At 30.6% G+C, this 25,634-nt stretch overlaps 1 protein-coding gene and 1 long non-coding RNA gene across 2 annotated transcripts in view; one reads left to right on the plus strand and one right to left on the minus strand.

The window, feature by feature from the left end:
• Nucleotides 1-3,690, minus strand: part of LOC112289735 (uncharacterized) — a 44,272-nt gene extending 40,582 nt beyond the window's left edge. The window contains exon 1 of the mRNA XM_073537869.2: nt 3,568-3,690. Coding sequence (XP_073393970.1) covers nt 3,568-3,690 — 123 coding nt within the window. The remainder of the gene's footprint in view (nt 1-3,567) is intronic.
• LOC149988002 (uncharacterized) lies at nt 3,529-4,788 on the plus strand. Its single transcript, XR_016505706.1, has 2 exons — nt 3,529-3,592; nt 4,273-4,788. It is a non-coding gene; the product is annotated as an uncharacterized LOC149988002 (long non-coding RNA).
• The last annotated feature ends 20,846 nt before the right edge of the window (nt 4,789-25,634 follow it).

The following is a 25,634-nucleotide window of genomic DNA, read 5'->3' on the forward strand; positions in this document are numbered from 1 at the left end:
AAATAGATATAAAATTATCTTTAACCTTTTTATCTTTAAGTTGATGGATAGACAGAGCATGTTAATCAAGTTTTAGACCAAAATTTGAGGTGTGCCATCAACTTCCAACAAAATAATTGGACACCTTTTTTTTTTTAGCAGAGTTTGTCTATAATAATATAATATATTCTTCTATTTATCAAACACCTTTTTTTATTAATTATAGTTATCATTTTCAAATTAATGCTTTTGACTTTTTAAAAATTGATAATCTTATAACAAAAGATTTGGCACATTATTTATAAAAGTTATATGCAACAATAAAGATGCAATTAAAAGAAGCTTAAGAACAAAAAAAAGATAAATATAGATGCCTATTGCAAGGAAGAACCACAATTCAATGTATGTAATAAGGTATGATTACTTTGTCATAATATCAAGATTATTTACCCTTATGACAAATTGAAATGATGTAAGCTTAGACCTTTTTTTATTTGTGAATAAATCAATCTAGTTGCTTATCAATTATACTTACCAAAGTCAATAAAGATCCATTTTATATTCCATGTACCTCTTCTTGAATCATACAAGAAAACAAACATATTAAGAAAAAAACATGTATCACCTCTTCATATAGAAGTAGACAATAATAAAGAATTTGAGGTAGAAGTAGTCTTAGATTCAAAGCGATACCAAAATAGATAAAAATATATTATTTATTAGCAAAGATATGATATTAGTGAATGCACATGGGAGCCAACAAAGAATCTTGTAAATGCAATGAAGATGTTATAAGGTATAGATAAGATAATTATATAGATAATTAGAACCATGGAAGTTTCTAGAATTGAAGTTAAGTTAGTGGAGCAGGTGGGATCCAACATAGAACATTCTAAAAAGGATTTAGGGTGGTTATCTTGGTAGGACCTATCATAGAATCTTCTTGAAAAAAGAGTTTAAGGCAATTATTTAGATGGGATCCACCACTTAAGAACATTCTAAAAAATCTAGGATAATAGGATAGGATATAAATAAGATTGGCTAGGATTTTTTTAAGGCATTTGGTCAAGTATGGCTTCAGATTTTTTTTTTTAGTAAAGTTTGGTTCTACATCTTTCTGTTCAGATCTCTTCTATTCTATTTTTGTTTGCTCAAATTTGTCTTTCATGTTCTATTCTCTTTAGTTCCGTTCAGTTTTGTTCTGGTCTGTTTTGTCCTATTTTGTGAAGAGGCCTTATGTTCTTGTGGATTAGAAGGATCCTGGATTTTTGAAATAGTCTAGTCTTGTTTCAAAAGAAGATGGAAGCTTTTCATTAAGAACATCAATAAAAACTTAGATGAAAAATAACAAATCTTTGCTATAAAAGAAACAAAATTAAAAAGAGATAATATTTTATCTTCTACCTTTATTTGAAGCTTTTGTGTATATTTTTGCATTAAGGAGATGGACAAACAACAATCAATAGATTCAACTTAAGAACTATTATTTGTTGAATTATTGGATAAGACATTGCAATTGTATCAATCTTTAAGATAATGTAATTGAGATGAAGAACTTCAAAAATGATATATTCTTCCTTAAATAGATGGCAAAATATAATATATTTTGTATTACAACCTTAGAAGAGACTTTCAATGTTTGGTGATTTTATTGATAGAAACAACTCTTGATAATGTTCTAAATGTTTTATTTGAAGGAAGTTATGAAGGCCTCAACAATGATCAAATGTAAGAGTAGTATTTTTGCCTTGGTATAAAACATTATTAATCGCTGAGAAGATGTATCAACCATCTTCAAAGAGAACAAAGATCAGAGTATGTAGCAAACACAATTTGTCACATATTAGATTTCTTCAACATATGATGACCGCATCTTATGGAACTTCTCTCTAGAAGGGAGAATAATGTCACAAACATATATACTTATTCTAGTAATTACCTATATGATTAGGTAGAAATAAGTAAAAATAAATAAAAATAGATTAATTTCATTATATCTTCTAAAAAAGCTTCTTAAAAGATTTATAGATATGATTTTGACTTTACATGTATTTATAGTTGACTTTTAGATTAAAAACTTGGTCAACAAGTTAGCTACATATTACATGTATAGATAGCTTGTAAAACAAGCTAACTATGTGACATACATATAGAAAACCCGCCTTGCAAATTAAGATGTGTGGCTTACAAAGTCAATACATGTTGGAGGTCATATAGAATATTGCCACATAGTTCATAGGTGGATAATGTGTATAGAGATAAAAATGAAGCCTACTTTAGTCTTGTCAATTCCTTTCTTGCTCTAATCTAGATTCAAGAGTCTTTAGTTTTCTTATCTTTTGGCAATAGCCATTCTAGTTTTGTTTTTATATACATATTTCCTTACTTCTATTTTGTCATACTTCTTTGAGAAAAGTCTTATTTGATTATTTACTTTCATTGAAATTTTGTCCTTGACATCTTCTTTGCTATATATATATATTTTTTACTTCTTATTTATTTATAATTTTTTTACTATATTATAAAGTTCTTTAAATTGACTTTCACAACCTTGTATTTGTCCATAATGTTTAGATTCAACATATCTAAGTAATGTACAGTAGCACCTATATATGATTTTATTAATTATTCTTCATATGCATTTATTATTCTTGATTTTATTTTAATCTTGTATAATTCATAATTTCATGACCTTCTATTAGCTTAAATCAAACATTTGAAGCATGTTATACTTTCTATAAAACAATTCTACAAAGGAGAAGACATTAGAACTAAAATGTAGTTACTCAAGTCACTCAATTTCTCTCATTAAATATAGCAATTATCTATACTTCACAAAACATAAGGTGAAGATAGAAGATTAATCAATTGTTATAAGAAACAAAGTAAAAATATTCACTAATAATTGTGATTATACATTGAAAAATATAAGGTTAAAAGATAAGCTTGATTAGTGATTAATAATTCATTATTTAGACTTGAAGATTTCATATTCATTTTATAACTACCGCTATGGTTATAAGATTGAAGAAGGCGTCATTCTTGCCTCTATACATACTATCTAATCAAGGAGTTATGTGACTACATGATGTATGTCCAATTTACAAGAAATTTGATTAACATATTGGATGGATTTTTCATATGAGTGCTATGTAGCCAACTTGTAATACAAGTAGCCAATATGAGCAACATAGAGCCAACTTATTTAACTAAACAATCATCTAAAAACATTTATAAAATCAAAATCACATTTATAAAGCTTATAAAAAGATTCTTAGCAAGATATTAACAATTTAATCTATCTCTACTTACTACTATTTATTTTTACTTATTTCTACTTATTAAAGTAGATATAGTAAAAATTATGGAAATTTATGATATATAATAATGAATATAATACTAATAAACAAATTAACTAGTATGATGATCTATCAATAAAAAAAAACTATGTACAAAAAAAAATCTAAAAGATATTTGAAGTAAACTATTACTCAAAAAATTATTGATAGAATCTTATTAAAACTTGGATTTAAATAATAGACAAGAAAAACATTACATCGGAGGAGATCTTGCGGTGGCTCAGGCGACCTTAGGCCACCGTCGACCGTCACAGGTGGGTGCCCAGTTGTGCGCTTCATGATGTGTTGTTGCGTGAGTGTTGGTTGTGTAGATGGGCATCGGATTGGAAACCGCTGGAGTCATGGTCGTCATGGTCGTCATGGACACCGGTAGTGTGGGTAGGTGGGTAATCGGCTCTGTGGCGGAGTCGGAGCTGAGAGTGGAATCCTGTGACGCCAGAGCCTGAATCGGTTCGGAGTTTGTGGGACGTGGTGGTGTTGGATTTCAGGAGTTCTTTGCATGTCGTGAAATGGAGTTGTTGTTGTTGTTGGTAGTTTCATAGGAAGGCGAGTTGTGCAGGCAAGAGGCCAACGTCGCGCTGTTAGGTTGTTCTGGCGCCGTGGTTTAGTTTTGGCAGCCTTCGTTGGAGAGCCGAGGTTATCCTGTGAGCCGAGTTTGACCGAAAAAGAGCAATTGTGACGAGATAGGGTATTTGGTCGCGCAGGCGCAGGATTGGTTGCGGGCCAGATTGTTTTGCTTTGATGGGCACGTACGAGATGAAGGGGGCCGAGGAATTCATTGTGATGGACTTGCTCTAACACTTGGCGACTGATAGTTACCCAAGTGTGGGTGAATTAGGTTGTAATTTATGGGAGTGAGCGTGCGTCGTGGAAAGAACGTTTCGGAATGTCGTGAGAGCACAGTCGTAACCTGGTTTGTGCGTTGATTGAACAGATTCAGATTCAGATTCAGGAAGATGGCGTCCGCAATGTTGAAGTCCACAGTGACCATTGTTGCAGCCGTTTTGAGCATGGCTGTGTTGGCCAATGCGCAGGCGCCTAGTTCTGCCCCAGGACCTGAGAAAGGTGCCGGGGTCCTTACAGTGCCGACAATGATTGTGCCCGTGGTTGGGATGATCCTGTCTTTGGTTGCGGGGCGCATGCTGTGTTGAACACACGTGAGCTATGAGCTATTGTAAAATTGGATGCGTAGATTATGTAGTGCTGTGGAAGTGCTATCAATTCAATTCATGAGGTTAGGAAGATTTTGAAGCGGAGAAGCCGGTGGGACGCCAAATGATAGGGTGCAGAAGGCGACGACCAAGCGGGTTTTCAGGACGAGAAGTCTGGCATTGGCATGATGTTGTACAAGAAGCAGTGATTACCGTAGCGGTAGTTAGGAAATGAATGTGGAGTTTGAGACATTGAGGAACAAAAATCATCAATATGAGTTTTTGGCTACATGCACAAATCTTGGTTCTAATTTGAATGCATAATGATTTTTATTACTTATTGATTTGTTTAATTTTTCAATGTTTTTTTTTTTTTTTTTTTTTTTTTTTATATATATAATGATATAATGCTTCAAAGTTTTTGTTTAAAAATCTATGATAGGATGTATTGGACAAAGGTGTCAAGTGGTTATTTTTTCGAAATGAATCAATACTATTTTGTAAGATGGTGTATGAAATGTAATTTTGTTGAAAGAAGATTAATTGATGTTAAAGTGATAGTATGAAAGGATGGTTTTATAGACTGCTTTTGAAGCCAAGAGTTGCAAAAGTGAATTGATTAAAATAGTTTGGTGAGTTTAGATGATTATGTTGTTAGATTTGAATTAGAAACTATAATCAAAGATCAAGTAATCTTTATGTCTTCAAATTATACATGTTTTTTATTTTATTTTATTTTATAGCAAATATCACTTGGTAGGAGATTAAAAAATATCATGGTTTTTTTGGAAGCCAATAGATACAAACTAGAAAAAAAAAAAAAAAAAAAAAAAAAAAAAAAACTTGTTTTATATTCCCAAGTTGTTTATTATGATTTATATTCCTAAAAATCTACTAAAATAGGGCTTTGTATTTTTTTGATATCTAAAATAAATAATGAATATTGATTTGAAGGCCTAGTTTTATCTACAAAGATTGACTGCTATCACTTTGTCTTGGATGAGATAAATTAAGGTAGACTATTTTTTTTTAGCTTTATTTTAGTTTTAATTTATTATTTATTTTTTTCTTTATAAAAAACTAAAGGCCAAGATTTCCCAATTTGTTTAGTATGTTGAATAGGTGTTGAGGAAATATGGTCTTAATAGAGTTGGACCTAATTATTTGAAATGCATTCTTGTAAATTATATAGATTAAGATATAAGAAATTAATAGAGGCTAAAGTTAGTTTGAATAAAATTTTAAAATATATGAATGGAAGTTGCATTGTTAATGGTTGGTGTTGCTATTCTATAAATTTAGATTTGAAAATATAATAAATATAATTAAATTTTTATTTTTTTAAATCTAATAAAGATAATTTATATTTTTTAAGATCAATTTTTTTATATTTATGCTAGCTTGTTTTGCTACTAGAATTATTTTTTTAAATTATTCATATTCAATTCTTAATAAGATTATATACATCCATCCATATTATTTTTTAATAAATATTTAAAATAAAATCCATGCCATAATGTATCAAAGTAAGAAAAGACACCTATCTAATTATTTGTTTTTGATGTTATTAGATTATTTTGTAATAATTAGATCTATAGGTTAGAACTCTATTAAATAATAGAATTTATAAGGATCTCTTATAAACCTAAGTTGTATCATTTGTTTTTCTTATTTTTGTCTATTCTAAGATAAATTATTGCTCATGGCACCATATATGATATATGTGTTTAATAGTTTTTTTATGTAAAAAAATTGCATTAGCTTTGGATTAAAAAAATATAACAATTAATTAATTATAAGTATTTTCCATCACCAAAGTAGAAAAAAGAAGAAAAAAACAAATTTTTGATATTGTGTATCACAAGTCATTTTTTTACAACTTTGAAGCTTTTATAATTATTTTCTATGCATTTAAATATGATATTTTTATTTTTTATATAAAAAAATAGAAGATATTAAAATTAAAAGATATGGCATGATATTTCAAAAATAACTTTTAGATAATTCCATATAAAAAAATAATTCTTGATAAGTATCTCATAAAAATATTAAAGATTTATCTATTTCTTGTGTATTTATATTTTTAAAAAATAAAAAAATATTTGTAAACTTTTAAAAATTAGTATTTTTTATGTTTTATATTTTTTGTTAATAATTATCGGATATATGATTTTATACTTTTAAATTTGGTACATTTTATATTACATTTTATATTACAATTTAAAATTTGAAATATGATTCTAAAATCTATGTGTAGGATCTCACGGAAGGTGTTATGTGTGGTAGAGTTAATGGTGTTCTTTTTGTGTTTTTGAATGTTATCATTTTAAATTTGATTTGAGCTTAATTGCATGTGAGGCTATAGTGTTGGTTTGCAATCTAGTAATTCTCTATAGTGTGGATTCCTTTATTGCATATTATGGCCGTTTTTTTCTTATTAAAAGATGGCTAAATTATGTAGTAAACTCTTGATTGAATTATTGTATGATATTGCAAAATTTGCCATATAAATTTGGTAACTTTCATTGAATAACTTGTAATGTTTGTTTGCATGCAATATTGATATGAGGCCAAATTTTGGAATTGGAAGAATTTTAGTTGTTGAGATACATGAACTAATTTGAATATAGATTCAATTTACCTTTCTTAGTAGATCAATACCTTGTAAGGTGTTATTGGAGTTGGAAGATAAGGTTAGTGTGTTGGGTTTTGTAAACTTTGAGCATCCATATGAGTCACTAAGTTGACTTATTAGTTATTTTAGAACAAAAGAATCCATTAAAAGTACCAACATTACAATTGTTAGGTGAAGATTAATTGAAAGAAGTTAAATATAGGAAAAATGGTATTAGTAGAGAAAATATAATTAGTATAGAAAATCTAGTAGAATTTTTTATATAGATGATATTTTGGAAGCATCAAATATGTATATTTTTAGTATTTTAAGAATATTTATAAAAAATCTAAAATATTTAAGATTTTAATATTTTATAGTATATATATTTATAATCTAGAAATAATTTGTATATAATCCTAATATGATAGGAGTTATGATATACTAGATATGGTATGAATATAGTTTGAATATGTATTGAATAAGAATATGGATACAGTACTAGAGATGGTACCAAGCGATTATAAAATGATATTAGATATCATCAACTAATTATTGATACGAAGTATTGAAATTTGCATATTATTAGTCTCCACCATTAGAATGGAGCTACTGCAATAAGGATTTGGAATTGACTCAAATTTGCTATCTTTTTCTCTCTTTCTTATTTTTTCTAATATAGTGGCATAGAACTTCAAAATTTAGGGAGCAATGTGGTTATTTTCTTATTTTTTCTATATTTTTGTTTTATATGAAATATTCAAATTGCATTTGTATTATCATTAAAAAAATAAGATCATCTATTATGTATTGTTTTCTTTTCTAGCTTTATTTGATATGTCTAATTTTTTTTTGTGAGCAATATTAATGTGGCATCTTCTTGCATGGTGTGTGAAAGGTGGTGTTGTTGCAATTTGGCTTGTATTCCTAGAAAGTCAGTGGATGCCAAAGGTCCTTGGTGTTTGGCTCTTTTTTTAATATCTATAATATATGAAGGATATGAATCAAAATTAATACAGTTTATTGCAAGGTTGTCGCTACATGAAGTAACAATACTTCAAGGATTGATGTTAATTGGTTAGAATAGGTCTAATTATTGCTAGTTATTAGATTTAAGGATAGAGTACTAGGGAGCTATAAACATAGTATCAAAGACATGAATCTCAAAGAAAGAAAATCTTCAATACATTCTTGTGTCATTGAAAGGAATTAAAAAGTCATTCAAAAATAATATAATATTGAACTAGAATGGCTATTGTTAAAAACAAGAAGACTAAAAAGTTTTAGAACAAGATTAAAGACTAAAAAGGTATTGACAAGAGTGAAGAAGGCTTTATCCTTGCCTCCATATATACTCTCTAACTAGGAGCTATATGACGATATTCTATAGAACCTCCAACATGTGTTGACTTTGTTAGTCACATATCTTAACTTGTAAGATAAGATATCTATATATGCACCACATAGTTAGCTTGTTCCACAAGCTACTACACAGAGCTAACTTATTCTACAAGCTACTACACGGAGTTAACTTATTCCACAAACTACCAACGTGTGATTAACTTGTTGACTAAGTTTCTAACCTATAAACACATCTAAAGTCAAAACCATATCTATGAAGCTTCTATAAAAGACTTTATGAAATTAATTTCTATTTATTTACTTCTACTTAATCATATAAGTAATTATTGGAATAAATGTATATGTCCATGATATTACCTCCTCTTCTAGAAACGAATTCCACAAGGAGCAGTCATTATATTACATGGATCTTATAATTCTTCATCTTAGTATGAATGGATGTTGTCAATGAAAGGCTTCAACCTTCTTTGTTACATTTGCATGATTCTCTATTGGCTCCTATGTGTATTCACTATTATCATATCTGCGCGAATGAACAAGATATTCTAATCTATTTTGGTACTGCCTTGAATCTAAGATTTATTCCACTTCAAATACTTGATCATTATCCACTTTTATAGGAAGAAGTGGCATTTATCTTCTTCCCAAAATATTCACTATCTTATATGGCTCAAGAAGAGATATGTAAAATATAAAGTGGATCTTCATAGACTTTGGTAGATGTAATCAATAAGCAATAGGAATGATTTGTTTATAAATAGGAAAAGGTCTCAACCTATCATAGTCCAACTTATGACAAGGACAAATAGTCTTAATATTGTGATGAAGTAACCATACCTTGTTACCCACATTGAATTGTAGTTACTCCTTGCGATAGGCATCCGCTTTGATCTTTTTTCATTCTTCAACTTTTTTTAATTGTATCTTCATTGTTGCATGTAGCTCTGACAAATGATTTGTTAAATCTTTCTTAGCGAGATTATCAACATTTGAAAAGTAAAAAATATCAAATCATGGATGATAACTATAATTGACAAAAAAAGATGTTTATTGTCTAGAAGAATGTATCAAATTATTGTATGCAAATTTTACCAATAGCAAAAGAGTTGTCCAATCATCTTAATCATAGTTGATGGTACATCTCAAATATTGCTCTAGAATTGATTCATCCATTCCGCTTGTCCATCAGTTTGAAGATGAAAAGCCAAAGAAAGCTTTATATCTACTTTTAGAATCTTGAATAGGATTTTTCAAAGTCTTGATACAAATTAAGTCCCTCTATCTAATATAATATGCTTTGGTAATCCATAATAGCAATAGATATTATCAATGAAAAGCTTAGCTGTTTCTTCACCTGAAATAGATTTTGTACATAAAATAAAATGTGCCATTTTTGTGAACCAATCTACAATTACAAATATAGAGTCATATGAACTTAAACTTAAAAGAACTATAATAAAATCCATAGAAATAGAAGACCATGATTTTTCAAATATAGGTAATAGTTGAAAAAATCCATAGGATCATTAACAAGGAATTTTTGAACTTGAATAAAAACCACATGATTGGACAAAGTCTTTTACTACCTTCTATATTTGCAACCACCAAAAATCTTTAGATATAAGCTCTAAAGTCTTATTGTATTTAAAATATCCTATTGTTGGAAAGTCATGACATGCTTGAAAAATACGTAAACATGCTTCTTCTTCTGGAACATATAGGCATCCTTTAAAATAGAAAAGATTGTTCTTATACTTGAACTTTGAAACATCATGAGACTTAAAAGAAAGATTCTTGATATCATGAATAAGAAGATCAGAGGACATACTTGATTGAATTTGTTTGAGAAAGGTTGAATCAACAATCAATTTTGATTTCATTGCTGAAAGATGAAAATGCTCTAGCTTCAAGAAAATTATTCTTTGTTGATTAAAAGATATGTCTCTTTCTTTTGGTATAAGATAAGAGCATCTAGAAAGAACATCTCATAAATCTTATAGTTTTCTAGATCAATATGTGATCTTGAAATCAAATCTTGATAATGACATATTCCAACAGGCTTAGTAACGATTCAAAACGTGTGCCAACATGAAATACTTGAGGTTCTTGTAATTTGTATATATTATGACTAGACTTGAAGCCCCTTCTAGATAATGATGCCATTCTTGAAATGAATCCATAACTGCAAGAAGTTCTTTGTCATAGATCTCTTAGTTAATCTTGACTATTAAAAATTTCTTGGAATAGAAAGCTATTAGATAGAGTTTATCATTTGTTTCCATTTGTGATAATACTGCATCTAAAGCAAAGTCTCATGTACCTATTTTCATAACAAATGCCTTAAAAAAATCAATGTGATACAAAATTGGTACAAAAGTAAATTTCTTCTTGAAAGCAACAAATGATGCTTTGGCTTCTTTATTCCACTCAAGTTTTTTTTTACAAATCAAGTAAAGTTGCAACTTAAAAAAAATTCTTGATAAAGATTTGATAATAATTGGCAAAGTCCAAAAAGCATTGCACATTTCTTATTGTTCTTGAGATCTTCTAATCTATGATAGTTTGGACCTTCTTTGGATCCATCATAAGGCCTTCATTGGAAATGATGTATTCCAAAAAGTCAACTTGAGTAGTATGGAATACACACTTTTTCAACTTTGCATATAATCTTGCATCTCTTAGTTTTTATAATACATGATGAACATGAATTTTATATTCTTTTATCTTTTTAGAATAGATTAAAATATCATCTAAATATAAAATGATAAAATCATCAAGAAATTCACAAAAGACATCATTCATTAGATGTTGAAAAACAGTTGGTACATTCATGAATCCAAAAGGCATGAAATTATATTCAAAATGTCCATATCTTGTTCGAAAAGCAGTCTTCCATTCATCTCTTTCTTTAATGCCAACTAGGTTATATGCTCCTCCTAGATTTATTTTTGTATAAATCTTTGCTTGATTTAGTCAATCAAAAAATCTTAAAATTAAAGATAGAAGATATCTATTCTTGATGGTAATCTTATTAAGTCCTCAATAGTCCACACACATATGTAAGGATCCGTCTTTTTTCTTTACAAATAAGATAGGAGTCTTGACTGGAGATTTAGTATGGTGTATAAAGTTTTTAGCTAAGTTTTCATCAATGTATTCTTTGAGTGCAACTAATTCATTTTGTCATAGGCTATAGATTGATCCAAATGGTGGTTGAGTTCTTTTTCAAAGATGGATGATACAATCATAAGCACAATGCTTTGAAAGAATATTTACAATCATCATTTCAAAAATGTCATAAAAATCTTGATACTTGCTAGAAATATCACTTGATAACTTCTCACCATCAACAATGGATGTGGTATATATAGCAAAAGATGGCCCTTCATTTGCAAAATGTATAAAAGCTCTTACTCTTATCAACAATGGTTTGGATATACTAGATTTATGGATTTTTATTTGCTCAGTACAACCTTAAATTAAACTATGGAAAAAATCAAGATTATAAAAAATCTAATCTAGCTAAGGATTATATCTTTCTAACCACAATAATTTTAAAATAATTAGATTAGAAGAAGACTTAATCACATTAAATATTACTAACTTATTGTGACCACTAGTTACTACTTCTATAGGAATAGTTTCATGTATAATATATCTAGTAGATAATGAACATCTATCTATTATGTCTACATGTACGAGTTTGATTTTCCTAACTAAAGATATATCTTATTTTTTGACAAAGTCTTCATCAATAAAACAAACTACGTCCCCTAAATCCAACAAGGCTAAGACTTTGTGATTTTTTGATCCTAAATAGACTTCAATTATAAAACTAGGTGAGAGATTAGAAGAGAAAATTTGACCTTTTTTAGATGTTATACATGATTTTAGCCACATGGTTCTTATTCTAGCTGAAGCAACTCGTTTTCCAATACATTGTCTTCTTTAGCAATCGTGCTTCTCATTTTGTAATTGTATTGTTTTTTTGGGCAATGTTGAGTAGTATGTTTAGCTTCTCCACAGTATAAGTATAAGCCTTCTTGACATCGTCAATTTTTTTCCTACTCTATGAAGCATTTAAAACATATCGTATTAATTTGCATTGGTTTTAGCTTTAATAAATATGTTTTTATAACTTAGGAGCTATTGTCATTATTTGCTTTGTTCCTCTTTAGCCCTTATCAATCAATTCTATTCCACATTGCAAGTGAGGTTTTGGAATTCAGTAGTGTATATGATGGCTGACCGTGATCCTTGTCGTAAAGATAAGAGCTTGGTCTTTGCTACTCTTACTTGATTACTTTCTCCAAATATGGTTGTAAACACATCTAGAAATGAATTCAAATTATAAAAGAATTACAAATCTTTTTCCATTAAAGGTACAAAGCAATAAAGAGCACTTCTTCATAGAAGTGCATCTATGAATTCAATTTTAGTAAATCCATTGAGGTATTGGAAAGAGTGCAATTTTAGATAGAGTTTGACTTATTATAAAAATCTTCAAAATTTTGATCTTATTCCATCAAACTTCTTAAGTATATTAATTCTTATCCTCGTCATACTTGTAGAAACAAAACTCCCTAGATTTGGTTGTGAAGTCAATCTACTTGCTTCTTTTAAAAGCATAACTTTTTGATGTAGACTCTGAACTTCTTCCATAGGTGTAGGTATAGTTTCTTCATGATTAACATTGGAAATACGTGAGATTTTTACTCTTAGAGTCTTGACAAGCTCATGAAGATCTGCAATAGTTGCAAATCTATTCTTGCTTTTGCTAGGAGTAGCATCCATAATCTTCCCTTTGATAGGCAATTTCAAACAAATTCAAAAAGTTAAATTAAGGGAGAGTAATTTGCAACCTCTAATAAAAATTTCTACAAAGAAGGATAATCTACTTTCTTTAAGGAAAATATTAATATTAAAAAATAAGATATTTTGTTTAAAGGTGGATAATCTATAAACTTCAAAATACAATAGTAGAAGTGGGATAATCCACTCACTTCTAAAACAAGGTAATAATAGTATGTTAGCACTCTTATCAAGTTGTTAAGGACATGAATCTTGAAGTAAGGAAATCCACAATACACTCTTGTGTCATTAAAGAGAATTAAAAATTCACTCAAAAGGTGATATAATATTAAAGTAGAATAGCTATTGCCAAAAAGAAGAAGACTAGAAAAACTTGAAGCAAGATTAAGAACTAGAAAGTAGTTAACAAGAATGAAAAAGGCTTCATTCTTGCCTCCATATATAATCTTAACTAGGAGCTACGTGGCGATGTCCTATAGGACTTCCAAAACATGTTGACTTTGGAAGATACATATCTTAACTTGCAAGGTAAGTTTTCTATATGTACACCATATAGTTAGCTTATTCCACAAGCTATCAACACATGATAAATTTATTGATTAAGTTTCTAACCTATCAATTAACTACAAATATATGTAAAGCCAAGAAGCTTCTACGAAGCTTTTCTTAAAGTTCTTACAAAATTAACTTACTTTTATCTTGTTTTACCTATTTCTACCTAATCATATAACTATTTACTAGAATATTTATGTATATCCGTAATTTATGATTTCTTTGGTTACTTTCTAATTATTAATGTATTTTTAAAATATATTTTTGATATCAATGTTTATTATAAATAAATATTTGTATTTGTTATGTACTTTAAACTTTATATTGATGATCTAGATTTAATATCAAATAAATTATTTTATTTTATTATAATTAAAGTATTTTTAATTTTTAATTTTTTTATAATAGATAATAACAAAATTAAATATATCTAAGGTATTCAAATTTACCTTGATTGTGCCACTCTCAGTTTATTTCTCTCTCAAGATAAATATATATTTGATATATTAAATTATTTTTTTATGAATGATTGCTATGTTATTTCTACTCTTTTCAAGGCCAATATTTGCTTTTTTCTTGGTCTTGACCTTACAAGGACGGATGCTGAATTTATAGCATCAATTCTATTTGTACATATTATTAGAAGTGTACAATACCTTGTCACTTATACTAGATATGAATAAGCCTTTGCCATACATCATTATTTTAGATTATATTATTCAAGTTTCTCTTCCTCATTTCTACCACAACTTTATGGTTGGAGTGATGTAGATAATATAAGAGATCTAGATACTTACAAATCTACTTATAGATATTTTTTTTACCTCAACTCATTTCTTTTGAGTTGACATTCTAGTAAACAAGTTGTGGTAGTACAATCAAGTATAGAAGCGGAATACATTGTGGTAGCAACATCTTTAAAAGAATTGATGTGGCTTCAAACTCTTTTCAAAGAAATTAAATATTAAAGAACTTTATTAAGTATAATTTATTGTGATAATTAATCATTTATTAGGATGATACGAAATCCAAGTTTCAATGATCACATGATACATATTGATCAAGTATCATTATATTTGAAAAAAAATAAAAACAAATGAAGTTGTTTTGAAGTTTATACCTATAAATGATATAAAAGTAGATATAATGACAAAGTCACTTCCAAAGCCCAAGCACAACTTTATAAAAGATTTAATCAATATTAATAATTCAAATGTAGTTTTTTTTATGATAATTAAAAAAAGGTGTTAGATTTGTCAATATATTTTAGTAAATATAGAATTATTATTGAGTAGTTACAAAGAAGTTATAACTATTTCTTTCCATATAAAAATATATAAGGCTTTTATTATTTTCATGTAATTAAGTTATTTTGTTAATATATTTTATGCTTTATTTTATCATTCTTAATGTTCTTTCTTTTATACCTCATTGATATCAAGTATATCTACCAAGTGATCATTAACACTAGTCTTTAAGGTCTTTGGAGCATGTTGAGGTAGATCATAGAAAAAGTAGTAAGTCTTCATTCTTAATCTAAAGTAAGGATTATTTTTAAGGTATTCTTTTATATGCTTCCTTCAATTCCTCTCATGACTAAAAATTGTATTTGTGTGACAAAGCTAGAAAAATTCTCCTTCAAAGTCATATCTTTTTTATCAATAGCTAAAAACTACAAATAAAAAAAATGTAGCAATGATCCTTTAAGTTTGTATGATAGTTGGCCACATTATCCATTTCAACAAGAATGATAACCTTTGTTGGAATTGCATCTTTGTTGCATGATTTGCAAGTATATACAAGTTCAAATTTTTCAACCTTTTTATAAATTAAGGTAGCATAGAAATCATAGCTAGACTAGCACATTACAACTCAATAGAACTTTCAGTACCTAGAATTGATACCATGAGAAGGATCTCATAAAATAATCATTAATCTACTATAAAATAATCTTTTAATGTATTATCACTAAACCTCACATATTACTCCTAGGCTATAAAAACTCATAGAAATTTACTATTTATATTATAAATTCACTACTAAATTATTAATATTTGTTGAAGTAATAGGTTTAAAATATGTTGTATTATATAAATATTACCATAGCAATGTCAAAAATCTCTCAACTTACACCATTAGATATCAATACAATATATGTTTCTTATTTCTATAATAAAACTCATGTGGTCTACTTGTTAGAATTGTAGTGGATTCTAAGGAAGAACATGATGGAAGTAGTCAATAAAACATGTAAATTCTCCTCTATTTGTCAAGAAACTAGTCAAGAGCTCCAAGTTGATTTTAGATCTAGCTTGAGGCATTAAGATCAAAGGAGCTTCATGCATATTGCTCTCAAATCCTACAATAAGTCACCAAAATGACTCACATGTCGTTTTAGGACAAAAGAATGTAAAAATAATATCAATTAGTAGTTGTTAATTGAAAATGAGTGCAGAGGATGCCAAATGAAAAAAAAAATAGAATTAGTAGATTAATTCTAATTTTGTGTAGGAATTCTTATAGAAAATCCCAATTTTAGAAGGTATCTTGGAAGATATGCAATTGTCCTAGTTTTAATATCATTGGAGCATCTAAAAAGAATCTAAAATAGTTAAAATTTTAGTATAATCTAGGTCCAATTACTATACAATATATGATATATGGTTTAATATGTAACGGATATTGTATGAAGGCTATACATAATATAAGATCTTTCTAATATGAGCTATTAGAGAATATGAAAATAATACAAATCTGGCAGAATACAATCAAAATACCAATTGGATATAGTCTGTATAAGGCTAGACAATACATATGGAATATAAATACTAAACAATATGTGCAGCATATAGAATACAATATGGTGGGAAGACAATATTTCTATAAGTATCATACGAATACAAAATATAATATACATTATAGTATATGGCAGCGTGAGGGTATCCAAGTACCACGCTCTCAGGGGTATTGAAGCGAGTAACAATTTCGAGTATCAAAGTAGGTATCAAGCTTCAAGGAAATCGACCCTTTACATCCGAGCAGATGAGACCAAAGTGGTGCTGGCAGCATCTAGATGGATCTGGATTGGCGTTGGTCTCCCTCTTCTTCTCATCCTTTATTTTTGTATTAGATAGTGTGGAAAGCAAAAGCAATTGGGTTTGAAGTTTTTTGCCTTTTCTTTTTTAGACTACTGCGGTGCAGTAGTGTCCTCTTGTTTTTTTTTTCTTCTATGTGCAAAAAAGTGCCATGGCTGTACGGAGAATCCATACCCAGTTGGATTCATATTATTCTTGGTTTTGTCTCCTTTTCTAGGTGGCGGCAGAAGCTAGCCATCCAAGTGTATTGCTAAGAGGGCTATGTGTTGCGGCTAGAATAAGGTGGCTTCACTTGTGTGTTGGCGGTTTACATGCGGCAGCTGTGGTACGACAGCAATAAGAGTATTGGACACTAAAGCGCGATGTGCTTTGGTTGGTTCTGATTCTATTTTTATAGTGCTGGTGTTTCTCAGTCTTTACGACGTTATCTCTAGAATGAAGAAGTCATCGTTGTGGCGGAAGGAAAGTAATGTGCAAGTAAATACGCAATCGAGGTGGAGTTGTAATCCGCTTAGATTAACTCTCATTGTTCCGGAAGAAAGAACAGGTCCAAGTCCACTGTCATTGAGCGCAAGTGCAGACATCATCGTTGGAAATCCTGGAAACAAAGGCAGCAACAACAATAACATCTAGTCAAAGATCGACTTGGAGCAATTTTGGATGACAACAGCACAGATTCTGTAGTAGATTGCATTGTAGAAATGGTCCAGCAAGTGTTTGTGTGGTCATGAGAATTATGTGGAGTGTGCTGTAGAAGCCATCATTCCAAAATACTGTCTAGTGCTCAATTCGCCGATCAGCTTCAAATTTTATCTCAGATTGTTTTTTTTTTTTTTTGTAGGATACATCAATTGTTATAGACAGATCTGAACTCTAGATCTACATAGAGGCCTTGCAGGATCTACTAGCGTCCCATTACACAGTTGATACTTGAGGTTCAGTTCCAAGGTCGTGATTGCAAGACTTAGCTAGTTTTATAGTTGATCAAATCAATTTTAGTCGCAAACAAAGCTCAAAAACTAGTACACATCTTTGAATTTTCGATCACCTTCAATGCTATCAAGAAACTACATTCCTCTCTTGTTCAATGGTTTCGTTGTTGAACAATGAATTTGAGCCCTAGTGTATGCGATTTAGTAACCAATTGGGGTAACGTTGAGACTGCGATTTTTTGTGGAATTTTGGAGTTCTTACATGGCTCTGACAAACTTCACATTGTTTTGGTACAACCGTATTGTAAACTAGTATCTAAAATATTCGAAAGACCGTTATTAGAGCTTTCGGAGAATGACAATCTGTGAGGAAAGTCTGTTTGAAAAAAAAACACGAGGTCCTGTTGTAGAGGGAAATAGAGGCTGAGGACTTCACAACAATAGGGTGAGCGACTAGGGAGAATCAGTAGAAGTCACAGTGGCGGTATTGTTTCAAATTAGGGTTGTCTACATTTCTTGAAGGCATGAAGACTGATCTGGTATTTTTTTCTTATTCAGAAGTTGTGTCTGGAATATTGGGAACTACAACAACTAGGGAAGGATCCTGTTGGGCCATCCAGACTCTGATCGAAGAGGGGCAGTTGAAGCACAACTGCAGAGCTCAATCCACGTTGAATCCAAGTGCAGAGCTTTACAGTGGCGGGGGTATGAACGACAAGAATGATTTTCTTTCTACCATTGGGGTGATCAAGCAACATGGGCTGATCTAGATTTTGATTCGCAGCAACACGACTTGTGTGTCAAATTCCTCCGACCGGTAAGGTTCTTGGAAGGCTGAAGTTAAATTTGGTTTATTGAAGTAGATTCGGTTGAATTAGGTTTAAATGGATGAATTTTTATTTATGGATGGAAGTCATTTGTGGACGAAAACTTATTTGTAGATGAAAATTTGCTTTGGATAAAAATTTACAATTGGATGATAATTAATATTGGACAAATAAAATAAAATAAAAATTGTGTGAAATTAAATTATATAAAAATAATGTCTTCCAAGTGTGTATTTTTTTTATTTATTTATTTAGTTGAGTGCCTTATGTTGTTTTTGTGGTTGTGTGAGAGTAGTTTTCAAATAGTTAAGAAAATTAAGAATTTAAGACAAAGTAGAAGAAATCATTGTGAAATAGAATAGACTTCCAACTAATGAGGATTTATTTTACATCACACCTACAAACAAATTCCAAGCTCTTATGAGATTGCTATCCTCAATACGTTTATAAAAGATCTCCATTTCACTTATAAGATTGTAAACTAAAACAAATCTCCACTAATTGGAGTCTATTCTAATTTACAACAATTTCATTATTTATCTATTCTAATAATTATGATAAGCATTTGATTTAATATCCAAGAAGTCTTATAACATTCCAATTGTCAATTAAAATAAACCACTCTAGTAAGTAATTTATTCTAATTCATAACCATTAATTAAATTATTAAATAATGAATTAAATTTCCTTATACTTTTTATTAAGCTACTTAAATTCTCTATCTAGCTAAATTTGCACTCATACAACTTCTACAAGTATATAAGCTATTCAAACAACTCAAAATTAAAATTAAAATAAAATAAAAATACACACACATGTACATTCAAAAGAGATATTTTCATATGATTTTATTTTATTTTCATATAATTTTTATTTTTATTTATTTTTAATATTAATTATCATTAAAATCTAAATTTTTAACTAAGAAAATTTTTCATTTATAAATGGATTTTCATTCACAAATAAAAATTCATCTACTTCAATCAAACTTTATTTATAAATTTTCATCTATACATGATCTAAATTCATCCAATTTAACCTTCTTCATTAACTATGTCCAAGTCCACTTTAGGTACTTCTAACTTATTTTTCATTTAATTATTGAGTTTATATCCTATATAATCAACTTAAAAATTAAATCAAAAGGTATCATTATATAGTAGAATTCATAAAATCTTGGCTTTAAGTCGCCTTTCCTGAAATGGAGTCTTGTTATGAAACTACCACTGTTGTAAGAAGATACAATGGTCAATATTACTACCTAAGGTCATTAATTTTCTCTTCCTCTAACATTAATTTGTGACAAGTGATAACTTTGGTGCAACTATAAGCAAAATACTATTACTAATCAACCAAATGGATGCTCATTACTTGCCTAACACATTTAGATTAATTGACTATAGCAACTATCAGATGTCCAAGAAGCCTTTTTTATTGCAACTTGTTACAAACCGATCTTTAAGTCTTAATCAAATGAAGGTTCAACAATATCGTACATTGATCTTAAGATGAGATGATCTTGTCTTAAATATTGCCATTGCTCACGAATATGAGTAGCAACCCACAAAAAAGAAAATCCAAGTACACCATTGTATCTTAACAACATAGTAAGAAAAAACCTCTTTTTGTAACTGAGATCTTGTCTTATCAAAAAATGAAACATTGTGCTTGATTATACTATGTATCATGGACATATACATTTATCCCAATAGTTACTTATATATAATTAGGTAGAAGTAGATAAATATAGATTAATTATATAAAGTCTTTTAGAGAAGCTTCCTAGAAGCTTTATAGATATGATTTTGATTTGAGATGTGTTTGAAGGTTAGAAACTTGGCCAACAAGTTAACCACATGTTACTAGCTTGTGCAACAAGTTAACTCCGTGTAGTAGCTTGTGGGACAAGCTAATTATGTGGCGCTGTTGTAATACGAGAAGTCTTGATTGAGAATGCTCCGGACACCTGGCTGTAGAAGGTAGAATGGAAATTGCAACAACAAAATCCTAATTCTAATAGAATAATAACAATGCTAAACAAGCTTTAATCAAATTCAGAGAAACTTCAAAGGAATTCCAAAGAAACAATAAGAAATCTTAAAGAAATATTAGAATGATTACAAGCATATTTCAAATACATCTCAATTCAATCTTAATTTAATCCTAGTTGAAATCTTACTTCATTCAAACTTTAGGTCAAAAACTAACTAAAACTTAAATCCTAAATCCTAAATCAAATTCTGATAAAATCCTAACTAAACCTTAAATCCTAAACCAAATCCTAAATCTTAAATCAAATTCTAAATCCTAAATCAAATCCTAACCAACCCTTAAATCCTAAACCAAATCCTAATTCTAAATCAAACCCTAATCAAATCCTAAATCCTAAACTAAACTCTAATCCTAAATCAAACCTTAACCAAACCCTAAGTCCTAAATCAAACCCTAATCCTAAATCAAACCTTAAATCAAATCCTAATCAAATCCTAATCAAACCCTAATCCTAATCCTAAACCCTAAACCGAATCCTAATCAAATCCTAATCCTAATCCTAAATCCTAAACCAAATCCTAACCAAACTCTAGTAATTTCTACAACAAAACTAAACCTCAAAAACTAAAGAATGAACCATTGATCTTAATTCAAATTTTGCAAACTTCTTAAAAACTAAGTTGAAAACAAGCACAAAATTTTTGAAAAGGATCGGAATTATCAAATAGACGATAACCTCAAAAACGTGCTTGGGTATTGGCCGGCCTCCTTCTCCAACCTTGTGTCACGGCCATAATCATGTAAGCTAATAATTACATATAGAAATAGGTAGAAGTAAGTAAAAGTAGATAAAAGTAAGTTAATTGTATAATATTTAATATAGAAGCTTCCTAGAAACTTCCTAGACGCTGCTTTGACTTCATAGGTGTCTTTAATTGACTTTTTGGATTAGAAACGTGGTCAACAAGTTGGCCATGTGCCACACATGTTGTTAGCTTGAAGATCAAGCTAACTATGTGGCCCACATGTAGAGAAACTCGCCTTGTAAGTCAAGGCATGTGTCCTACAAAGTCAACACATATTGGAGGTCCTATAGAACGTCGCCACGTAGCCCCTAGTTAGATAGTATATATAGAGACAAGAGTGAAGGCTTCTTCACTCTTGTCAACTCCTTTCTTGCTTCTAGTCTAGTTTCAAGGGTCTCTAGTTTTCTTGTATTTTGGCAATAGCCATTCCAGTTTCTTTCTTAATATACATATTTCTATTTTGTCCTATTTCTTCTTGAGAAAAGTCTCACTTACTCTTTAGCTTTCATCGAGTTCTTGTCCTTGACAGATTGACAAGAGTACACTTACAATATCAGAGCTTTGTTTTTTATTGAGTAAGAGTAGATTACCCCTTTCTCTTGACAAGACATAAGCATATTAGAAGTTTGCGGATTACCCACTTCTAAACTGATATTGTTCTTAGTATCTTCTTTGTTATCAAGTCTTTCTTTTCTTTTGTCTTGAGCAATATCAAACAAATTTTTCTTCTTAGTGTCATTATGGCAGAGCTTGTTGAAATGAAGAGTGCAATGGCACAAATGCAAGAGCAAATGAGGGAGTTAATGCTTGCGATGCATCAACTCAATTCACCAACACATGAAAGAACAAGAATAGTAGAAAGTGGAGATATAGAGATGATCGGAGCTGCTTCAACATCTACAACAAATCACGTTCCTTCTCCAATTGTACAACACCCTATAAGCACTAGAGAACCAAGAATTGCCTTACCTGAGAAATTTGATGGTACGAGATCAAAGTTTCGAGGGTTCATCAATCAAGTACAATTGGCAATTGAACTTCAACCGCAAAGCTATCCAACTCCAGGATCACAAGTCAGGTTTATTGGCACTCTACTTTCTGGTTCTGCATTATCGTGGTTTTCGTCTTTTCTTGAACAACAAAATCCAATATTGGACAATTTGGAAGCTTTTTTGGCGGAGTTTCGATCTATGTATGGTGAACACGATGCAACTCGTGTTGCAACAAATAAGATCCGAATTCTGCTACAAAGAAATCGCTCAGTAACAGTATATGCTTCACAATTTCGACAACTTGCAATTGACATCAAGTGGGATGATGCTGCACTCATCAGTCAATTTCTTTATGGATTGCAATACGAAGTAAAGAAATTGATGCTCAACTTACCTGATCCTCAAACTTTGAGTCAAGCAATCGATTTTGCGGTAAAATGTGATAATCGACTTTTTGAATTTCGATCTGAGAATCATTCACGGGAACCTCAACGTTATTACTCAATGGCAACATCAACATCTTTGCCAAACGTACATTCGGAAGTAGAAGACATGCAAATTGACGCGATACGTTTTAAACCTCTAACTGAGCAAGAAAAGATTCGTCGTCATCAAGAAGGATTATGTTTATATTGCGGAGAACCTAAGCACACTGCTCAACATTGTCCAAAGAAACGACGCAACTATAAAATGAGGGGTACGACGGTCAAAGAAGACAACATGTCGGAAAACGGATTCGTCCAGCTACAATAGGGACCGTGCAGCTGGAACCTTGTACAACTCCTAATGAAGGTCCTATCCTCTCCTCAGAACCCTCTCCTTGTTTTATAATAGACTTATATTTAGGACCTAAGAATTACAAAGCCTCTGCTTTATTAGATTCGGGAGCCTCAGCATGTTTTTTAGATGAACAATTTGTTAAAAGTCGTAAAATACCCTTTGTACAAAAACCTAAACCAGTACATGTAGAAGTCATAGATGGTCGTCCCTTGTCTTCTGGAGATGTCACTCATGAAACTCATCCTATAAAAGTAACAATAGACGGTCATGATAGCTACATAGCTTTTAACATAATTAAATCCCCGTCCAATCCAGTTATTTTAGGTTTATCCTGGCTAGAAAAATATAACCCTCAAATAGATTGGAATTCGCGTAAACTTGACTTTTCCAAAAGCGTTATTAATAGTTCTACGAACCAAGTAAAAAATTATAAGTCTAGTATAGTAAAACCCGTACTGATAGGTGCAAAAGCATTTATACACGCAGCAAAAGAAGGATCAACTTTTGCTATTTATGCTGCACTTATTTCTGAAAACGTAAAGACTTCAAGTGGCATTCCAAGTCAATATCAGGAGTATCAAGACGTTTTTGAGAAAAAGAATGCAGATATTCTTCCTGAGCATCGCCCATATGATTGTTCAATCGACCTCAAGGAAGGAACTCAGCCACCATTTGGACCAATTTACAGTTTATCGCAAGATGAGATGGCTGAACTCAAGACATATATTGACGAGAATTTAGCGAAGAATTTCATACGCCATTCAAAATCTCCAGCAGGAGCTCCAATTCTATTCGTAAAGAAAAAAGATGGATCTTTACGAATGTAGTTGATTATCAAGGACTCAACAAGATCACAATCAAGAACAGGTATCCATTACCTTTGATATCAGGACTCCTTGACCAATTGAATCAAGCTAAGATCTATACAAAAATAGATCTAAGAGGAGCATATAATCTAGTACGGATCAAAGAAGGAGATGAATGGAAGACTGCGTTTCGAACCAGGTATGGACATTTCGAATATAATGTCATGCCCTTTGGACTCACGAATGCACCAGCTGCTTTTCAACATCTCATGAATGATGTATTTCGTGAATTCTTAGACAATTTTGTCGTCTGCTATCTAGACAATATCCTGATCTATTCCAAGAACGTCGAAGAACATGAAATACATGTTCGTCAAGTATTACAAAAACTTAGAGACGCAGGATTGTACGCCAAGATGGAAAAGTGTGTATTTCACACTACTCAAGTTGACTTTTTAGGATACATCATTTCAAATGATGGTCTCATGATGGATTCTAAGAAAGTCCAAACAATCGTGGATTGGATGATTCCAAGGACGGTAAGAGATGTCCAATGTTTCTTGGGATTTTCCAATTACTATCGGATCTTCATCAAAGATTTCTCACGAGTTGCAGCTCCACTTACACGCTTGACTAGTAAAGATAAATTTCAATGGAATCAAGAAGCGGAAGCAGCATTTGAAGCCTTGAAGACATCGTTTGTCTCTGCACCAGTCTTATATCGTGTTGACTTTTCCAAGGCATTTTTTATGGAAACAGATGCATCAGATTTTGCCTTGGGTGCAGTTTTATCACAAATGGGAACAGATGACAAACTCCATCCGATAGCTTTTCATTCAAGAAAATTCTCAGCAGCCGAGATCAATTATGAGATCCACGATAAAGAACTTCTTGCGATCGTGGATTCCTTTCAAGAATGGCGTCATTATCTAGAAGGCGCTTCTAGTTCAGTCACTGTGTATACCGATCACAAGAACCTCGAGTATTTCATGTCAGCACGCGTGTTGAATCGTCGTCAAGCTCGTTGGAGTATGTCTTTGTTAAGATTCGAGTTCATTATCACTTATCGGCCAGGAAAACAACAAGGTTTATCCGATGCCCTATCTAGACGTTCTTATTTTGCACCAAAAGAAGGAGATGCAGCTATTGAGCAACAAAGAACGGTCCTCTTGAAACCAGAGCAATTTCATCTCCGAGCAATGAAATCAACATTGACTGTTGATTCAACTTTTCTCAAGCAAATCCAGTCCAATATGTCCTCAGACCCTCTTGTTTATGATATCGAGAATAATTCTTCCAAGTTTCATGATCCTTCTAAGTTTGAGTTCAAGAATAATCTATTATATTTTGAAGGACGCCTATATGTTCAAGAAGGAGAAGCATGTTTACGTGTTCTTCAAGCACGTCATGACTTTCTAGCAGCAGGGCACTTTGGATATAATAAGACTTTGGAACTCATATCAAGAGATTTTTGGTGGCCACAAATGTGGAAGTCAGTCAAAGACTTTGTACAATCATGTGATATTTGTTCAAGATCAAAAATTCCTCGTCATCGACCTTACGGACTTCTTCAGC

Source organism: Physcomitrium patens, chromosome 12, assembly GCF_059467195.1.
Source record: "Physcomitrium patens ecotype Gransden chromosome 12, ASM5946719v1, whole genome shotgun sequence".
NCBI lineage: Eukaryota > Viridiplantae > Streptophyta > Bryopsida > Funariales > Funariaceae > Physcomitrium > Physcomitrium patens.